Source organism: Caretta caretta, chromosome 6, assembly GCF_965140235.1.
Source record: "Caretta caretta isolate rCarCar2 chromosome 6, rCarCar1.hap1, whole genome shotgun sequence".
NCBI lineage: Eukaryota > Metazoa > Chordata > Testudines > Cheloniidae > Caretta > Caretta caretta.
This window is the reverse complement of record NC_134211.1, coordinates 66,194,174-66,210,782: the sequence shown is the minus strand read 5'-3', so window position 1 is coordinate 66,210,782 and position 16,609 is coordinate 66,194,174. Positions and strand designations below refer to the sequence as shown.

At 41.4% G+C, this 16,609-nt stretch overlaps 1 protein-coding gene across 4 annotated transcripts in view; it reads left to right on the top strand.

Moving 5' to 3' along the window:
- Positions 1-16,609, top strand: part of DPF3 (double PHD fingers 3) — a 220,091-nt gene that overhangs the window by 97,736 nt on the left and 105,746 nt on the right. For all 4 annotated transcript variants that reach the window (XR_012668954.1, XR_012668955.1, XR_012668953.1 and 1 more), the window contains exon 3: positions 2,048-2,155. Coding sequence is in view for 1 of the 4 variants with exons in the window: in XM_075129660.1 (XP_074985761.1) it covers positions 2,048-2,155 (108 nt within the window). In the remaining 3 variants the exon portion in view is untranslated. The remainder of the gene's footprint in view (positions 1-2,047; positions 2,156-16,609) is intronic.

Below are 16,609 nucleotides of genomic sequence, written 5' to 3'. Positions count from 1 at the left end.
AAAACAAAAAAAAAGTTAGGTTTTGGGTTAAAGCTCAGGTGCAGGATTTTACCCAAATCCCGCATCCCAAGGGAACAGGTCAAGGAACCTGATTCTCCTTTCTCACCATTTTTTACACCAAAGTAAGACTGTGAATGCCCCTGCACAGGGCATGTTTGTGGGAGGGTTATACTCCTTGTATGCTCCCCCACAATGACCCACAGCCAGTCACAATGTATACGTTAATAATAGCAATTTAAATACTAGTTAAGGTTTGTAAAGTGCCTTGAAGAAGTATGTCAAGCACTATAGAAGAGCTAGGTAATTCAGTGTTTTTCCTTCCAAAGCCAGTCATAGACTATACACAACCCACTGAAATGCAGCATTCTCTGAGGTAGGGTGTAACAACTGTCACACTGCATAACAGGGAAGGGAAATTGTTGCTAAGGCCACCAGAGCCAACCCCCATTCTTACAGATGGTGTCAATCCATGCAGGGCAGACAAGAAACTTTGTTTTCAGGATCTTCTCCAAAAGCCCCTCCCATCCCCCAGTGAATTTGTTGGTGCTCAGTTTATCTGCTGTGACAGGGTCAGGCCAGATGACTACAGGAGAGTGATAGGCAGATATATTAGCCCCAGGTTAAGTAGGTCCCTTTTCCTTGGGTAAGGTAACAGGGAAGGTTCCAGAACAATCAGGAACTTTCTGGAAACAATTAAGGCAGACAGGCTGATTAGAACACCTGCAGCCAATCAAGAAGCTGCTAGAATCAATTAAGGCAGACTAATCAGGGCACCTGGGTTTAAAAGGAGCTCACTTCAGTTTGTGGTGCGTGCGAGGAGTTGGGAGCAAGAGGTGGAAGAAGCTGAGAGTGAGAGGGCATACTACTGGAAGACTGAGAAGTACAAGCATTATCAGACATCAGGAGGAAGGTCCTGTGGTGAGAATAAAGAAGGTTTCGGGAGGAGGCCATGGGGAAGTAGCCCAGAGAGTTGTAGCTGTCATGCAGCTGTTACAGGAGTCCCTGTAGACAGCTGCAATCCACAGGGCCCTGGGCTGGAACCCGGAGTAGAGGGCGGGCCCGGGTTGCCCCCATCCCTCCATCCCCCCAACTCCCTACTTGATACTGGAGGAGTTGACCTGGACTGTGGGTTCCACCAGAGGGGAAAGACGCTGGCCTGTTCCCCGATCCACTAGGTGGATCAGCAGAGACTGCGGGGATTGTTCTTCTTCCTTTCCCCATGCTGGCCAGTGATGAGGTTAACTGAGTGAACTGCATATTTGAGCCACGAAAGTGGCCAAACTGAGGGCTGCCGTGAACCTCTGAGGTGAGAAAATCCGCCAATAAGTGCAGGACCCACCAAGGCAGAGGAGGAACTTTGTCACACTGCCTCAAGAGGATAAAGGGTGGCTTGACCCTGCTGGGATTTGAACTTTATTTTCTAGGAGTCTCCATATTTCAAACTGAAGACTTAGGCTGCACTTGCCAAATTTGATTTGCTCTTTCCTTTGGGGTGAGGAACTGGGATGGCCCAGTTTTCACAAGTAAGTAGGGTGTCAGTTTTTTTCATAATCAACATCTGGTTTGGGGAGTAGATTTTGTTCCTGGTTTGGTGAATGTTCTTTGCTTTTATGTAAGGCTGGCTTAGACCACTCCGCTATCACCATATGGTAGGATTGTTCTGCATTATTGACATAGGTTTGATATTGTCAAGTTGTTCAAAAATGACCATTTGTGTCCATGGGGTTAAAGCCGTTCCCATCCTATCGGTTATAATTCTTTTTTTTTTTGTTTTTTTTTAAGTGGCGCTCTGGTTGCAGTGAACCCCTGTGCAGAATGAAATATGTTTAGTGAGACACGTGGCTTCTCTGTAGGGCTGATTCTGCAAGATGCTGAACTGCTTCTGGGGTGCTGAATGCCTTCAGTTCTCTGAGCTGCTTCTCACTTTGCAGGATTGACCCCTATAGTATGGTAATACTGGGAATGGAGAAACAGAGATGCTTGAGAAAATAATGGGGATTTACAAATGCAAAGGGGACCACATTTATTTTTTGTTTTTAACCCACAGGACTGGCCCCAGGTCAGCTGTACACATACCCTGCTCGCTGCTGGCGCAAAAAGAGACGCTTACATCCTCCTGAGGACTCCAGGCTGAAGCTTCTGGAAATTAAACCTGGTACGTGTTTTGTGTTTCTTTCTCACTTTCTCTCTCCTCTGTGTTGCATTCACTGAGGTATCGTGGATCAAGTGAAGACTGGCATACGCACAGCACTGGTGCTTAGTCTCTGGACTCTGTCTTGGCCTATCTCCTTCTTCTTCTCTTTATGCACTGGACTTGATAAAATCTCCATTCTTTTTTTAGAAAATAAAATAAATATAAGTCTGCAGGCCAAATTCATCCCTGGCATAAGTGGGTGTAACTCTCATTGAAACCACCAGGAGCTGAACCCACTTATATGAATCTTGTCTTCCATTCATAAGGATATAAAGGGACAATCAGTTATCATAAGAATGGCCATACTGGGTCAGACCAAAGGGCCATCCAGCCCAGTATCCTATCTTCCAATAGTGGCCAATGCCAGGTGCCGCAGAGGAAATCAAGTGATTCATCCCCTGTCGTTCATTCCCAGCTTCTGGCAAACAGAGGCTAGGGACACCATCCCTGCCCATCCTGGCTAATAGCTATTGATGGACCTATTCTTCATGAACATATCTAGTTCTTTTTTGAACCCTGTTATAGTGACTGCCAAAGTGTTAGTAACATGAAGCTTCGCTATGGCCTCTGTTGTGAAATCTTTGCTAGGAAGAGGGGTGAGACCACTGATTTGTGTGCAGAATCGTGCACTGATAAGTTTGTATAGTGCCTAGCACAATAGGTGCTACTGCAATATAAATAGTTAATCATAACAGTTAGTGAGGATGTGGAACGTTGTGTGTGTGTTTTAGTCCCTTTGATTTTCACCCTTGCTATCCTTGGTGCTCCTCCTCACCACTAAACTAATTTGAAATGGAGAGTCTGGATGCTGAATGCGTTATTGTAAAGCAGATGTGAAGGATCAGCAGCTGTGTCCGGTAGAGTGCAGTGTGGTGCATTCCTCAGTGCAGTTAGTAGTAAAGGCATACTGTCTTTAGGGTCATATATTTATGAGAAAGAGGGAACACACTGGGAGCTGTATGTGGTTTTCAAGAGGAGCCAGTATAAAACACGCACATTCAATCGAAAATATAAATTAACAAAATATTAAAAAATGTTTGACAGCATAAGTTCTCTGGGAACTGAGTGGTGAGCAACAATACCAGGGAATTGGTTTCAGTGCAGTCACTTGTGGAGCAGGAGGTAGAAAAGATGCAGAGCCAAGTCTTGACTCCAGGGAGGTCAGAGGCAAAATTCTTGTCGACTTCAGTGAGACCAGGTTTTGGCTCATTATCCCCATGATAGCAGAGGTCACTAATAAGATGGATAAAAGGAAGGAAGTACTGTAATGGCCAAATAAGGGTTACAAACCGTGGACAAAATCAAGACCCGGGGACTGATCGTGATCTCACACAGTGTAAAGGAGAAATTACTCTATTGTAATAAAATAGTAATGATAATACAATATACTTTTGCACTGTATAGCACTTTTCATCTGTAGATGTCAAAGAACAGGACCATGTCTCAGCCAATTAGACTATTGCATTTGGTAATCGAAAATAAATACATTCAATACAAGCCCCCTTTAGTGTGAAATGTAATTGCATTAAAGTATTTTCTCTGTCATTTTTTAGTTCCATGCTAATATGAACATTGCACAAAAATCTCTCTGATAATTAACGATGCTCTTAGTGTCCAGCGCTGTGCCTGTGGAATTTAGTTTGTGAAATATTTTCATTTAACAGTAATTATCTTCACATCTTGTGATCTAACTCCTAAATAGCTGTTGCTACAGCAACCTTTGGACAACCACCTCTCTTTGGCCATTGTAGACTGGGACAGTTGCATGGGTAGCTGTAGTAAAATCATGTGATCAACAGTCTAGCAATTTTTATGTTAATACTAATTATGAAAACCCATAGACCATGCGGCAGAAATAAAGTACTGCATAAGTTCATTTGCCGTAACTACTTAAAGTGACAATATAGCCATCATTATCACTTTGTATTACCAGGCAATTATGAATTACACTAAATATTTGACATTTAATTTCACATGTGCTGGACTTCATCTTTCAATGGTGAGATCTTTCATATCTTAAGAAATAAGCATTATGGCTCATGGGAATAAATCACTGTGCGTCTGTGTATGATTGCACATGGATCTTTATAGCCAATCTGTAGTGCCCGTCATCCAAGTGCCTCAAATCCTCTAACTGACATTACACCTGATCCTGAAGGGTGCTGAGCTCTTCTTGGAAAGTGAGGAGTGCCCTCATCTCCTATGAAAGTTGCTTATCATAGCCCAGGAGCTCAGTGCCTCTCAGGATTGGGTGCATTAAATGGACAGTGTCATATTAAAATCATATATTTTCAAAAGACAGTTTTAGTATTTTTATTATTTATGTTCCGCTAGGGGCTATAGACCTAGCCAAGAGTTAGGGCCCCATTCTGCTAGGCACTGCACAACTACGTAGCAGGGAACTTACTCATACAGATGTTAAATGACAGGCCCATGGTCACGCAATAGGTATGTGGCAAAGCTGGAAATTGAACCTAGAACAGAACCCACATCTCCTGAGTCCCAGTCCAGTGCCTTAGCCACGAGATCATCTTTGTCTCAATTTTCCTTACCTATGTTACTAATAACATCCTTGATTATTATAGCAGAAAAAAAGGTCAAATCTACTTTTCACTGTGTAGACTGTTTCCTTTTAGCATTTCTCTCAGCTTGGCCAACTAAAATAGGTTAACAAGTTTCTTCATTGGTTCCAGTCATTTTCTAGTTAGTTACACTCTTTGTTCTCATACAGTAGTGCAAGACTGCAATGTTTCACTTAAAAATGTTGGAGGGAAAAGTTTGTTTTCACTAATGTTTAAAAAAAATTATGGAAACTTTTTAATTATTCCATAATTGCCTTTGAGTTTCTGCTATATTATAAACCCTAAAATCTGCAAAAAGGATTATATGGTAATCAAAATTGGTAGGTTCGATCTGTGGCTAAATTAGAACATTTCTGTAAAAGTTAAAGTGAATTGAGCAAGGTGCACTGGAATTACGAGACCCTAAAAATTGTTGTTTACCAGAGTCCAAACCTCAGATAGGTGCCTGCAGATTTAATTTCACGGCAGTGATGTTTTTTTTTGTGTAGGAATTGATCTCAGGTTCTGTAAACATTATTGAAAATGCTAAATTTTCACCCAAATTTGACCTGACAGCCAGAAGATGGTAATAACTTTTGATCTCTACTGACAGGGACTGGAATTGATCTAAAGGTGAAGAATTCTATAACCCATTACCAATCCATATTATATTGGCAGTATTCCCCCAAATCTTAAACTTAAAATGTTTTTTTTTTCAAATCTGCTTTTCATTCAAACACATGCATTTTTTTTAAACAATGGAGGGTTTTATTTGTAACATACTCTCCAATGCTTAAAAATAACATTTTTTTCTAGCTGATTTCTTTTTTCCTTTTTCATATGATAGTCACTGGTTCCACCTGCCAGCCCTTAAGTTTGTTGCAGAATTTGAAACGAACCCTGCTTATTTCTGCTTACTTTCTTGTATGGGCATCTGTCTGTACAGATTGCTGCTGCAGGGCCAGCAGAGGGAGCAACAAATAGCATGTGATTAGGGTGTGCAGGGCCTGACTCTGCTTTCACTTAAACAGATGTGAAGTGGGAGTAACTCTGTTGAAGTTAGTGGATTTACATGAGTATAAACCTTGTGTGAGAAGAATTAGGCCCATTACGTATGTTTTATTTCTTTGTATAGATTTCTCTGTGACAAGAATGGTTTATTGTTTTTGTTTTTTTTAAAATGTATTTATTTATTTAGGGCAATCTCAGTGAAACTATGACAGTTTTATGGTACAGTTAGGTAAAATGTTAGGTTTGGATAAATCACAGACACATAGAAGAGATCATTACGATTATCTGGTCTGAACTCCTGCATAACACAGGCCATAGAATTTCAACCTGTAATTTCTGCATCAAGCCTACAATGTCTGGACGACCTAGAGAATATCTCAAAATTATCCCTTGATTTCCACCATCTGTTCTACGTACAGTAAACTTGGAGGGGAGGACAAGCAGTGAAACATTTAACATTTTGAGGAGTAGACTTTAATTTTCATGAAGTATTTTATAGGGTACAGTGCTGCATGCCAAAATAGAAGAGCAACAGATATAATGCACATATGGATATGGTCTACCCTGTGGTTGTACAGCATGTATGCAGATATAATACTTTCTAGATCACTTTGGAGTGAAATTCAGCCTCATAGTCTGAGCACAAGACTGGGAACAGGAAATCCTGAGGTTTTTTTTTTGTTTTTTGTTTTTTTGTATTAGTGCTGTTCAGAAAATTTCAAAATGTTTGAAATTTGGAAGCAAAATGAGCCATTTGTGTTGTTTTGTAGAATTTCTAACTGCTCCGCTCCTATTTTTTTTTTTTAATCGGTTCTAAGTCTGTTTGGAAAACATTGATGAAAAATGGATAAGAGGAAATTCATTGACATTTCCCCCCCTTTTGGACCAGCTTTAGCTTTTACCTGGACTAAAGTAAATATTGATTCCTCTTGTGCCCTTGGACAAGTCCCTGCAGCTCTGATTCAGCAAAGCACGACAGCATGTAGATGACTAGTGAGTGCAAAAGCACTGCACAGTTGGAACTGTAAGCTCCTATTCTCCACTATTTCTGTCTCCAGTTTGTACTTAGCAGACAGTGGCTGCCACTGGGAAACGTTTGTCATGCCCTGATCTTCATCCACCCAACCCTGGCAGAAGTTAGCAGCAGGGGGTTTACTCTAACTTCTGCCATAGGTGTAAACTATGCTAGTGGGGGAGGGGTCTCCTGCCCCTTGATACATTCCTCCTCCCCATCCCCTTATACACATCCTTAGCCCAGTCTACACTACCTCCACCGTTGTTAGATCAGCAGAGATTCTCCCTCCAGTCCAAATCTCTAAGCAGTTTGTTCACTTTGCTCTTCTTACACGCTGCAAAGTGAACTTGATGGACCAGAGCATCTGGCCCACAGCACTTTATACCCATGTGTGTACAGGAGTAAATGACTGTACAAGATGCAATGCAGTGGAGAATGAAGTCCAAATCTTGCTACCTCAGTTTCTCTGTCAGTAAAATGGAGGTAATAATACTTGTGTTATTTTATCTATGTTAGGGAAGTGTTGCAAGGGTTAATTAATGAATATTTGTGAAGCGCTTGTAGGTCTTAAAGTGAAAAGGACTATATAAATTAAAAACATGTTGTTTGTTACGGGTTTTTAAACCACATTTTGGTCATCAACAAACAGCCTTGCAAAACAGTCATGAAAATTTACCAGCCCAGGAGCAAAATCTGCTTATCTACCCTTTCCAGGATGATGATGCAGAACAACTATTTAAACTCATTCATCCAAAATAAATAAATAAATAAATAAAATCACTCTAGGTGAGTGAAAGAGTAGAATTTTGTAAGGCTGTATGAGCAGGGTAAATGTTGTAAAGATCATTCTGATTTTGCCCAGTGTAACTCTTTTTGCTTTGTGCTGACCTTCTGTGAGCTGTGCATTGTATGGCTACCAGGGCTGCCTAAGCTGTGATAACTTCCCCCCTAAGGGAATTAAAGCACGTACAATCCTTGCTGGAAGCAGTTATCTTGTGATAAGCTGTAACTTCTTAGCCTTCTAATTTAATTCTTTAGGTTCAAGGGCATGAAAGTGAGTGTGTAATATTGCCCCAAATGGAATTTCATGATCTTGGATGCCTGAAAATCAAACATACCCATTTCTAGATGAGCAAATAATTCTTGGTGGAGAATTAAGTCAGTAAAGCTAAACCACTTTTTGTATTTGTGGACTATCTGCAAGTACATTGCTATTTTCTCAATTTGTCTTTGGAATTTATGGGACTAACTTTTTGTCTCTTTCTCCCCCTTTCCTCTGTAGATTGAGATGGACTAGTTCATGGCAAGTATTTGATACTTGCTATTCGAAATTACACGTGTGTTGATTAGCACTGATTGGTCTCATAAATCACATGGTGTCGCTTCTGTTTCTTGCCTGGATGAGCCAGCTCTTACAATTAGGAAAAGGGCTTCCCAAAGAAGCCGCTGGGGCTTTGAATCTCTCAAGTGGCTTGATCCAAAGCTGGTTGAAGTCAGACACGCGCTAACTCCAGTGTGCTGTGGATCAGGCCAATGCAAAAGTAGCAAATAATCAGGACTAGGGAAATGTTAATTCTGTACCTTTCTGGGCCACCTAGGCCTTTCCTTGAGACACCATTCCTAGAAAATCTAGACCAGGTACAAAATGTGTGCAAAACTGGGGTAGATTGGGGTAAAATTTTCCCAAGCAGTCCAAGTCCCATTATCAAAAGTGAGGTAAGCACTCAGGAGCCAAAGTCCTATTGATTTTTCAAATATGACTTAGCCTCCTAAAAATTTTAGGTTATTTTTGAAAATGTTATCCAGTGGTCCTGATGCTGCAAATGCTTAAGCACATGCTTAACTGTAATCCGGTGAGCAGTCCTTTGGCTTCAATTAGATGATTTGCATGACTAAAGTAAAGCAGGTATTTACATGTTTGCTGGATCCGAGCGTGCGAATGAGGCACGTAGCTGACCCTGCATTTTTGCATGCACAATTATGTGTATATGGGCCTAAAATGAATGACACATACTTTTTAAATATAAAAAAATTGTCTTCTTTGAGGTACACAAAAGCAAATTTGAAAGATGTTAAAAGAAAAAACTGCAAAACCTGGAAATAATAACAAAAAAGTCCTGTGTGTGAAACTGCCATTAATTTGAACATATATAATTTTTACATTTCTGTTTTCAAAAGGTTTTTTGTTTGCAGCTGGAAAGATAATATTCATCTTGAATGAGAGTTAAAGTTGTGTTGTGCTGAAATATGGATGACTTTGTTATATCTGGCAAGAATGATCTGCCCAGCTTCAGACACTTGAAAGGAGCTTGATTTTTCAGAGGATAAGTGAACAGAATTTTAGCATCCTGAGGGTCTCTCAAGTTGGGCCTCCAAAAATGGAAGCATCCAAACTTAGTCACCATTTTTAAAAAAAAACCTCTTGGCCAATTTGGTGGTTGTTGTTGTTGTTGTTTTTAATGTGGATGGTGTGAGATTTGTGATGTCCTTAACTAGGAGTTTCCTTGCTTTTAAGTGTTTTTTTTTATTTTGTTAATGGTGTGTCAGATATGTACATTGTTTCCACACAGTAACTTGAATTAGATTTGGATATAAACTTTTCTGTTTCTGGAATTTCCCAAATTTAAAAAAATGATTATTTATTTCCTGGGTTTTAAAAATTTACATCTTTCACATTTTCTCTTGTGTAGCTGAATAAAGCCATAAAGCCAGTTCCATGGGACACTCCAACTGCTTTGTGTCACTGGAACGGAGCAAAGCCATGAGAGCACATTGGTCTGTAGAGGTTAGGTAGGAATCTGCCCCATGTTTTTTTACATTTTAAATAAAGGGCCTTTAGCTACTGACCCCTGTTCTCTGCCACGTCTATTTAACTTTGGAACTGTGACCCAGGTCCTGTGACTGGTGCCAGGAAATAAAAGTTCAGTTTCTTGTAAGCACTCCCATGTGTTACTCTCATTACAGAGAGGTTAAGTGAGAAGATTATTAAATTGAAGGAATGAATGGCACTGGTGAAGCTAATAATGGCTTCTGCAGAACCCTTCGTCATGTAGAGCTTGATCCTGCAAAGTGCTGAGCAATTCTTTGGGAGCTGGCCTGGAGTGCCTAAGGCAGCTGGGTGTGGTAACAGGTGCCTGGGATAGCTGGTGTGGGTGTGTGTGTTAACTGAGGTTGGACCTTGCCTGTGTATTCTCCCTACTTCCTTAAGTCCTCCTCCTCTAGCTTCCCACTCCCTACTGCCTGCTGCTTATCTGGCTGAGATCCAGCAGGGAGAGCAGGCAGCTTGAAGCAGAGAAGCTGCCTGGCATATTGCAGAGAAGGTGCCTCAGCACATACCTCTTAACCTCCCAAGGCTCAAATGTGGGATGCAGTGTGTGATGCAGACTCAGGGGTGCTGGAACAATTTTTATAGGGGGGGTGCTGCTGATGGAAACCATGGAACCCATGTTGGTGTTTGTGTTTTACTATTTCAGGCCAGGGAGTGCGGCAGCACCCCTAGTTCCAGCACAGATTCAGAATGAGAGAGATGAATTATTCCTGATGGCAGTGTAAAATGTTTGAGATTCATTCCTGTAGTGTACAGGAAATAACTTTTTCCATAATGTTACTCTCACAATTATTTATTTCTGATGTAAGTAATTTTCAATTAAAAAAAAAAAGGGGGGGGGGAATACCAAATCTGTGTTGAATGTAGATAACCTGAGGACTAAAATAGGGGAAGTCCCTTGAAATTAGGCCATTTAAGAGGTACTTCAGTGCTTCTTAGCAAAAGGGAGGAGCAACTCCAGAAGCCTAGTCTACATGAGAAAAGGTTTGCCTATATCTAGAAAACCCTGCTAGTGTAGATACAGTTTATGACAGTGAAGAACTCAGTGCTTTTGCCATTATAGCTTATTCTGGATCCCCAAACAAAATAAGCTACACCAGCAAAACCACTTACCTGCATCTGTGCTAGGGCTTTAGCCGCTATAAAAATGTCATAAAAGAATTCTCCCCAGCATTGGTACAAAAGCTGTAAGTGTAGAGGAATGCCTGTAACTCTTCTGGATGTAGGACATCCCAACAAGGAGGTGTGTCAGGGCTGCCAAATGCCTGAGTGTCGCATGAGATGAGTGATACATGCCCGCTCTGCTGAAGACGACTCATTTATCTCTCAAAGTTTGTTCTCTTGAGCAACTTCTGGCTCACATGACACTTGAAGTCAGAAAAAGTCCTGACAGTACAGGAGCCTGGTTCTTCTCTCATGCTACTCTTATACTGGTGTGACTCCATTGACTTTAATAATTACTCCTTATTTACATCCGTGTAATTTTGAGGACCGTTTGGCCCCAGCAGTTTTACAGTTCACTACCAATAAACAGCTGAGAGAGAATAACCAGGCTTCAAAATAATTTGGAATTTCTGGCTAAATAAAATGGTCTAAAATAAACTTCTTTTCGTTGTACTGCCTCTGGGCTAGGTCCTGCCAACTCTGCTGTTTCTAGTGCTTACTACCATGAAGAGTCCCATTGGAAGACAATGGAGTTGCTCATGGTAGTAAGCAGTACAGGCCTGGCGTTCCACTGCTCTGCACCTTGTGTAGTCATTTACGTTTTTGCAAATTGCTTGTAAAATGCTCTGGGCCTGATTTTCAGTTGCAGGAAGGCCACTTCACACCATTCTGGCAGTGTTAAAAGGGCCTTAAAGTGGCTCTAACTGTTGTTTACACTCTCTTTAAGGTGCCTTTAAAGGGGACTTTTTGTAAATGAAATTAAGCCCTCTTAGTCTGATCTGGCACCCTCCACTTGACACAGGCGTAAAGGACTACTCAAGATGCAAAGCAGTGGAGAATGGTGCCCTATGACTGGTAGTAAGACCTGGAGGATTGAGCCCTGTGGCTCCAATCCTGCAAACATTTATACATGTGAGTATCTTTAGGCATGTGATTAATCCCTTGAGTTCAGTGCATGCAAAAGTGTGTGCAGGATCAAAACCTTAGGGCTTGATCCTGCAAGGTGTTGATCACTCTGGCCCCATCCCACCAAAGCACTTAAGCACACAAATAACATAATGCACATAAATAGTTGCGTTGAAGTCAATGGAACTGCTGGGTTAGAGTCTGAGTACTCAGCATTTTGTAGGACTGAACCCTCTAAAACTGAAGGACTGCTAGACCAGGAAACCATGTACTACTCCTTGTATACTCACTTATAATAAAGAAATTCTTAAAAAAATAAGAGAGAGATTGCAGAATGTCATTTTGTTCAATAATATGGCAATTTCATGTATTCAGTTTTATTAACTTCTTGGTATATGGCAAATTAAGTTGTTTTGTAGCTTGAAATATTATAACATCTATAGTGGATTATTTTTTCCAATGTATAATATAAAGGAATAAACAATAAATGTTAACATTAAGGTCCAGTTCAGAATGTTACAAGCCAAGCTTTACTTAGTTGCTGAGCACAGAGAGAACTCGGTGATAGTTTTCTCTCCACTACATGTCCGCTCCCTCTTCAGTGGACACTTTAAATCTGTCATTTTCATTCTCTAGGGTCAACATTTTACAGCCTCATAATCATCTTGTACCTGATGGATATTAAATATGTTTTTACTGGATTACAATTCATTTCAATATTCCTTGTATTTAAATGCATAATAAATACAAGTATTTTATGCATCAAAATTCAGACACCACCAGTGTTTGCCTCTGAGCACATTGTCAGTAATAATCTCCTTGGGGGAAGGAGGACAGGTGTGTACTGTGCATTGGGAGGGAGAAGGCATGTGTGTGGTTTCTTTTAAATGTCACCTCCCAGACCTAGATATCACTCTTTTATAATGCACGAGATTTTATTCCTCTTAAAAGAAGTTGATGATTTAGGGCCAGAGCCTACGTTGGTGTAAATGGATGTCACTCCAGCCAATAGAGCTGCATCCATTAGATCATCTAAGAGCCTGGCCCTTAATGGGGTGGGGAGGGATGGAAACTTTACTCCTCCTCCTTGAGAGAAATGAACGATTTCTAAATATAGGTATCGGCACCTAGATACTACTGGGATGGATGCCTTAGAAATACATATAATAATAATAAATACCCTGTGTAGGACCTATGGATCTACAGAGAAGACCTTTAAAAAGACCAACAGACCTTGTGTTATAGGAAGAAAAGCTGACGTTCACAAGTGTGGGTCATACTGTCAGGCATCTAAATCCACACTTAGGCATCTCAGCAGGTGGCTTGATTTTTAGAGGTGCTGAGTACCTGTAGCTTCTCTTGACTTCAGTGATGCTATATCCAGGAGTGATGGCGGTAGAGATACTTGGTACATGATGATAAAATTAAGTTCATAGAAGCTAGGGATGTAAAGAGGGATGTGACATTTGTGAATGATGCTCCTGGTGCATCTGCCATGTAATGTGCATTGCTGAAGTGAGGTAGCAGCACAGCTGTAAAACTGAAAACAGCAGTGCTGTAACTGGGAGTGGTGCTATAGACCAGGATGGGATTAGCAAACACACTATTAATTGAATGGAGCAATAATCAAGACTGAGTATCCTCTGAAGCTGCTATAACTGGGGATGGCATTATAAATATCTTCTTCTTTCTTATGTCTTCTTTTTCCTTTATGCCGCTTTTCTTGATAAGGGTTGTGGTGGCAGCATGGAGAATAGGGAGGACCAGACCTCCCTTTCCTCTGCACAAGTTCCTCCTGAGGGATTCCCCAGCATTCCTAGGCCAGCTGGGAGATCTAATCTCTTCAGCCTATCCTGGGTTGGCCTCGGGGCCTCCTTCCAGTGGGACGTGCCCAGTAGAGTTTCAAAGAAAGCCTCCCAGTGGGCATCCTTACCTGGTGCCTGAACCACCTCAACTGGCCTTTCTCGATCTGGAGTAGTGGCTCCACTCCGAGGTCCCAGAGTAGAGCATTATAAATCTATGAACTTGTATATACTTTTGTGGGGCTTTGTTTTGCTATCCAAATGAGCAAAATAAATCACCGTTCCTGCTAGCAATGATACCCCAAATACACCTGAACTTAGTAAAGGCTACAGATGGAACCACTTTTCAATCCTGAATCTTAATTAGTTTCCTACTGCTTTAGTACATGGACAATATTTTAATAGTTATTGTGCCCTTTCCACCATTCACTTTTTCATATTGGTAGCAGTTTAGGAACAGCTTAAAGAAAGCTAAATAACCAAACATGCATGTGTAGATTGATGAGCTTGTCATACCATTCTCTTCAGCTTCCCCTGACCTGCACTCTGTTCCACAGATGGATGATTGTTCTGGGCGGGAGAGAAGCTAGCAAATCCCACAACCAGATGTTAGGGAATGGACAGGGCTTCTCCTGGAACTCAGAGTACAACTGTGTCCTTCTGCAGGAAAAGGACACCCAGGTGCCTCCATCTGCCAGTGTTTATCTCTCCTTTTTTAAAAGGAGCATGACTGGGTTTGGTATGGCTGCGAGGATGGATGTGTCTCTGTGCATCAGAGGGGAATGACCAGTCATTTGTCTCTTCACTGTGGAGTCTGCCTGCAGCCATCAATCTTGCAGCCCAGCCCAGCAGCTCCTTTGGCTCATCATTAGTCGAATGAAAGGTAATACAGGAGGATCACAACTCTTAGCTTCTTGTATTTTACTTTCGTTTCCCCTTGGATGTTAGTTCTCTCCCTTCCCCCACTTTCATCCATCCTCCTTGCCATTTTCAGTAAGGTGAAGTGGAGGCAGAAGACAGACATTATTAGGGTCTAGGGCTTTACCACACAGTTTAGTTCCTCTCTGCTAGATGAGGAGGAGGTGTGAGAGAGAGACAGAGGGCATAATGCAGGCTAATAACATCTATGTCTCATACATTTTGTTGCAATTTTCAAAACAAGTCTGTTGTACTTTGGCTTGAATATACAATGGCATGATTATACAAGCTTGCTGCTATTTCATCTTATTCCCTCCCCCACTTCTTCCTAAGACTCCTTCCTTCACCCCATCTAGTGTTTTCAAGTATGCATTGCATCTACTTGCTCCTGTCCTGGTCTATTATAGTAGTATTAGATACAGCCAAATGGTATGGCTACCTAAGAGACCACCTTACACTTTATTTGCTGTTGCAACATTTGCCATCAGCTCAGACACTCTTGCTAACAGTTCCTAGATTTGATGGTCTAAAGGCTGCTGGAAGGGCTTGGAGGGATGTCTAGGACTCCTGAATTCACTATCCTGTTGGATTGACAGAGACAGTCTATTGACCTTCAGGGCACAGTGTAATAGGATTGTCTATTTTTTTTCTCTGACTTTTGCCTCAGGGTGTGTATGTAGGGGTGGGGGATGAGGGATGACTACATGCTTGACTTATTTTGCAGGAGTCCATTTAGAACTGACATTGGTGAATTTAAACACATTACATGTGGACCAAAGTGATGTTTGATTGATACATTTAATAAATAGATGAATACATTTACTTTTTAATTTTATGGGTTGGTTCTAATGATCTGAACATCAGGTTTGAGTCAGATTCCCTCAAGAAACATACATTCAAACCCTGTTGGGGCAACTCAGCCCTTCATATTTTCATTTGGGTTCAGCGCAATTTAATGCAAGAAGGTCTTTCAGAAAAGATGTAAAGTACTGAGCTGCTATCTGCTCTATATGGACATTGAAGATTCCAGGGAATGTTTAAAGAGTAGGAATTTTATCTTGGTGTCTTTTGCCAACATTTTGCCTTCCCCAAACTGTTATACTACGTAGTGTGGCCACCTGCTGGCCTTTCACCCTTGGAGGTAGCTGCATTTTTATCAACACTCTAGGTGTATTATAAAGTGCTATTGTGACAGAGAAAATTGTCACTGGGAGCTCTTGGGAAAGAAAAGTCAGCACCTTTCAATAGACTGGGCAATTTCTTCTTGTGTATTTGTTAGGGCCCTGAGCCTGGAGCTCAGAGGGAAGGGTGGGTCATAGCTCCTCATTTCCCCAGTGCTATCAATCTGGTTTCAGATAGAAACCAGGAAGTGGATTGTAAAAAGTTTCATTCTTATCTGAAGGATGAACTCAGGTAATGATGTGGAGAAGGGTTGCTATCCTGGAATAGGAGAGGAGAAAGCCACCGGAGCCTGTTTAAGCCACTCTTATGTCAGATTTCAGAGTAACAGCCGTGTTAGTCTGTATTCGCAAAAAGAAAAGGAGTACTTGTGGCACCTTAGAGACTAACCAATTTATTTGAGCATGAGCTTTCGTGAGGGGGTGAGAGAACCTGGATTTGTGCAGGAAATGGCCCAACTTGATTATCATGCACATTGTGTAAAGAGTTGTCACTTTGGATGGGCTATCACCAGCAGGAGAGTGAATTTGTGTGTGGGGGGGTGGAGGGTGAGAAAACCTGGATTTGTGCTGGAAATGGCCCAACCTGATGATCACTTTAGATAAGCTATTACCAGCAGGACAGTGGGGTGGGAGGAGGTATTGTTTCATATTCTCTGTGTGTATATAAAGTCTGCTGCAGTTTCCACGGTATGCATCCGATGAAGTGAGCTGTAGCTCACGAAAGCTCATGCTCAAATAAATTGGTTAGTCTCTAAGGTGCCACAAGTACTCCTTTTCTTATGTCAGAGTGGGTAAGGGAGGCCTTGCTCCTCCATTTCTCTACCAGTAAGCAAATAGTTATAAAACCTGGTGCATCTCTTCCAGAGGTGCACAGGATGGAACAAATGGAGCGTGGCTGGAAGCTGAAGGCCCATTCAGGCAATGAGAAGAAAGCCAGGGAACTCTGTCAAATCAGAGGAGTCTCTGAAGAGTCAGAATTCCATGTCTTGGTGTTGGAGGGCAGGGTTGCAGTCTGAGATGAGCTTTTTTA